General features: G+C 57.4%; 1 protein-coding gene across 1 annotated transcript; it reads right to left on the bottom strand.

Annotated features, from left to right (window-relative positions):
* Window positions 1-1,025: 1,025 nt before the first annotated feature.
* LOC109435369 (putative serine protease 29) lies at window positions 1,026-4,049 on the bottom strand. Its single transcript, XM_074322836.1, has 6 exons — window positions 4,006-4,049; window positions 3,851-3,911; window positions 3,488-3,668; window positions 3,060-3,325; window positions 1,552-1,712; window positions 1,026-1,443 (listed from the first exon to the last, which is right to left on the bottom strand). The coding sequence occupies exons 2-6, from the start codon at window positions 3,909-3,911 to the stop codon at window positions 1,279-1,281; spliced, it is 834 nt and encodes a 277-aa protein (XP_074178937.1). The 5' UTR covers window positions 4,006-4,049; the 3' UTR covers window positions 1,026-1,278.
* Window positions 4,050-4,274: the final 225 nt, after the last annotated feature.

The following is a 4,274-nucleotide window of genomic DNA, read 5'->3' as shown; positions in this document are numbered from 1 at the left end:
TTCTGGTTCTTTCTGATTGTGTCCCCAAGGTTACCAATGTTGGTTGGTTTTATGTGGTCAGGGCTTGTCTACATTTTCACAAAGTGGGGGGAAGCCAGGATGGCTAAGGAAGTTTGGCTGCAGGAGAGGGGAAAATATCTCAAAGCAGCCTACATAATGGGAGAAGCTGGAACCCCTGTCCCCAGCGCAAGGCTGGACCAGCCACAGCCCTGTTCCTCTGGCCCCAGGACAGCAAGAGGTGTTGCAAGTGCCAGCCCCCACGTGTTCCATCTTCTGCTTCTGGGGCATCCAGCCCTCACCCCAGAGCTGAGGGGAGGGGCGTGGATCACAACCATGGGGGAGAATTTTTCCAGGTGTGGGACACCTTTCTGGGGCCCACCTGAATCCCTCAGGGGCACTGGGGACAAAGCTTCAGCCTAGGAGGTTTGGATAAGCCCCTCCTGATAGAAGGAGTCTGATATCATTATTGTTCTTTCCTTGCAGTGAAAATAGCTTTGTTGTCCATTTTGTGTGCACAATGCAAGTGTATCATAAAAAGTCCGATAACGCATAAATTCTAAGGACTTCTTCAGCTTTCACTCAGGGCACCTCTCCCGGCTGGCACCCGCCCACCAGGTTCTTTTGTGGACTTTGTATGTCTCTCTATGATATGGCCCTTCCACAATACATTTCAAATCTTTGTTGTATATCTACCTGCCCTCCAGACCCTGTGATCAGAGGCAAAGGTTATTCCCCTATAACCCAGGATGTGGCATCACTGACGTTAGTGGAATGAATGAATGCAATCCTGAGAACGACTGAATCCACCGACACCCTCACTTGGTGACGGGGTCTGCTGCACATGGGAGGGGATAGGGTTAAGTGGCCCAGGGTTGGGGAAGAATCTATGACCACCTCATCCATCCATCCTCCCCATGGCTGAGCCTAAGCCTCCTCCCCACAGCGCTACAGGATTCCAAACCAGAGAGCTGGGTCCACCGGCTCTGCAGCCACACCCACGTCAAAGACCACCCAGACCACCGACCTGTTTACCAGACAGTTTAATGAGACAAAAGCAGTACACAGCACCCCAACCCCCTTAGGGCCCTCCTGCCTCTCCCCACTGGCAGGAAAGGCTGGGACCACTAGAAGGGCAGGAGAAGAGGGGGCTGAAGCTTGGGGAAGGGAGGGGAGGAAGTGTGGGAGGGGCAGCTCCACACTGGGGATGTGACGTGGCTGGAGAAGCCCCAGGCTCCACTGACCCGCAGCCCAGCTCTGGCCCCAGCCCCAGCCTGAGGTTCACCCGTGCCTCCGGATTTGCTGCTGGATCCAGGGCACGTGTTTCTGGACGTTTGTGAAGACAGCAGGCAGATCAAACCTGGAGCAACCGATGCCCCAGCTGACCACGCCGACCTGGATCCAGGTGCCTCTCATCTTGCACATCAGGGGGCCCCCGGAGTCTCCCTGTGGAAAGGGGACCGTCACAGAGCATGTCAGGGGCCAAGGTGCCCAACCGCAGCAGGCCAGAGCCAGGAGGAGGCCCCCGGGGCAGGACTGGCCTCAGCATCTCACCATGCAGGGGCCCCGGCCCAGGGAGCCAGCGCACAGCATGTCCTCTGGGATGATCTTTCTGTTGTCTCTGTGCAGGTACTTCCCGTAGGCCTTCTCACAGTCCTCATCCTCTTCCAGTGGGATTTGCACCTGCTGCAGGCGGTACGGGGGGCCCAGTGGCTCTGGGGTGGAAGCAGAGGGGTCAGGAAGCCGGGCAGGCTGTCCCCCATGCCACAGACCACCCAGCATCACCGGCAAGCCCACCATCCACACTGGCCAGACAGAGAGGCGCCCTGGATGGCAAGGCGAGGGCCTCAGCCACTCTGACCTGGAACCAGCCTGAGCCTCAGTTTCCCCATCTGTCCTGGGTGGGGTGTGACCACAGGCCATCCATACAGACCCCTCCTGCTGTGATAAATGAGCTTGGATTCCATAAACAGACATCCTGGCTGTACACGGTTGAAAGCGTCCCCCCAAAACTCATGCCCATCCTGAACTTCAGAAGGTGACCTTACGTGCAAGTAGAGTCACGTTAAGATGAGGCCATCTTGGATTTAGGACAGGCCCTAAATCCAATGGCTGGTGTCCTCATAAAAGGAAGGAGAGGGAGAGTGGAGACACAGACACAGAGATGACATATGAGGACAGAAGCAGACAGAGATGGGAGGGGTGCATCCACGAGCCAGGAGACAGCAGGATCCTCCAGAAACTGAGAAAGGCAGGAAGGACCGACCCCTACAGCCTCCAGAATGAACCAGCCCTGCCGATACCTTGTTCTTGGACCTCTGGCCTCCAAACTGAGAGGATAAATGCCTGTGTTTTTTGTTTGTTTTTTAACTTTTATTTATTTTTAAGTGTGTTTTTCCAGGACCCATCAGCTCCAAGTTAAGCAGTTGTCTCAATCTAGTTGTGGAGGGCGCAGGTCACAGTGGCCCATGTAGGGATCGAACCGGCGACCTTGGTGTTAAGCGCACACGCCCTAACCACTGAGCCTCCGGATGTCCCGGCTCCTGTTGTTTTAAGTGCCCCCATTTGAGGTCCTCTCTTACGGTGGCCCCAGGCCACTGATACACCAGGCACCATAACGCCTATGGCCTGAAAGTCCCAAGAACATATGAGGAAACATTATTTCCCCCATTTGAAAACCACAACCAGATTGCCCCCCACACACACACAAAAATTAAAAATCAGAGACTATGGTGTGAGAGAGAGAGAGCAACAGCTTCAGGTCCGGGGCCACTGGGCTGATCCTGACCACAGCTGACCGTTGGATCTGGCCAATACCTTTGACCTCTGAAGCTCAGGGTCCCTCGCGCAAAACGAAAATCAGAGAGTCCGAGGGCCCACGCCAGGCTGAAAGGCCACGTGCCCACCCACACCTACAAAGGAGGTTCCTTTTCTTCCCCATTGATTTCCGCTCTTCTGAACCATAACCGTCTTCCCTCAACCCCCGGGAAATAGGAAGGAAAGGGAAGGATTTGGAACTTTCCCTGCACGTGTCCAGGACACCCCCCACCAGGCAATCTCACCGAGGACTGACTCCATGCCCCAGCCAGTAAGCCAGCACTCGTCCTCCGTGCTGAAATTCACAGACTGAGACGGCAGGGTGACCGACCGGATGCTTTTGGACGCTCTCAAGGGTGTGGCCAGCTTCAGCAGGGCCAGGTCATAGCCCAGGAAGGCACTGACGTATTTGGGGTGGACGATGACGCGGCTCACGTTGAGCAGTGCCTTGCCCCCGTAGAGATACACGTTCCCGGCGTGGATCCGATAGGCTGAGGGGTCGGCGTCCTTTCTGGGGGAGGCAGACTTTGGCCCCTCAGAGGGGGCTTGGTCTGGGCAGCCCCTGCCCGCAAGTCTAGAACTCAAATCCACCCCAACTCTGCCCCCTCACCATCTCTGTTTCTGCCCGTCTCCACCTCCACCCAATAGGGGGTCCGCAGAGTGAGGGACTCACCGGGAAATGCAGTGGGCAGCTGTCAGCACCCACTGGGGGTGGATGAGGGAGCCCCCGCAGATGTGTGCCCAGGAGGCCCAGCGATAAGCGTAGATCCTCAGGCTGACCTGCCACGGCCACTTCCCCTGGGGGGCACTGTGGCCCCCGACAATGCCCACCAGCTCATTCTCAGGGTCAGGTGCTGGGGAGGCAACGTGAGGGGTGAGGGATAAGGCCATGCCATCCTGCACGGCCTGGGTGCTTCCCAGGCCTTTCTCACAGGTCACCTCCCCATTCTTCGGTCAGTCCTGGAGGGTCAGCTGGCCTGGGGACAGGGACAGGGGTGCTGGGACAGGGCAGGTGTTGCATGGGGGTAGGAGTCACCTGTGGTCATGGGCATGGAGCCCCCCAAGCAGGGGAGGGTCAGGAACAGCAGCCACAGCATCTGTGGGGGAGGGGGGGAGGAGAGCACAGGGTTGGGGTGAGAAGAGCCGGACCAGGACTCCGGGATCCCAGGAAATATGTCTTAGGTATCAGACCGTCAGTCGTTAGTCGGCTTCCTCACGGTGGACGGATGCTTAGCTCTCCTCCCTGGCCCTCCCTCAGACCCTTTTATCTTTCTTTAGAAGGAAGTGGGCGGGTTTAGGCGTGACCCCACCCCCACCCCAACCCCACCCCCACCCCCTTGCCGCAGGAGTGGGGAAATGGTGCCAGGGTGGCCGTCAGAATCTTGGCCCCACTTCTAGACTCTTCCATCCCCACGGCTGGGCCCACAGCAGCTTCTGGGAGAAACACAACAGGCCAGCTG

The sequence above is a fragment of the Rhinolophus sinicus genome, linkage group LG18 (assembly GCF_036562045.2).
Source record: "Rhinolophus sinicus isolate RSC01 linkage group LG18, ASM3656204v1, whole genome shotgun sequence".
Taxonomy (NCBI): Eukaryota; Metazoa; Chordata; class Mammalia; order Chiroptera; family Rhinolophidae; genus Rhinolophus; species Rhinolophus sinicus.
This window is presented reverse-complemented; position numbering and strand designations above follow the sequence as displayed.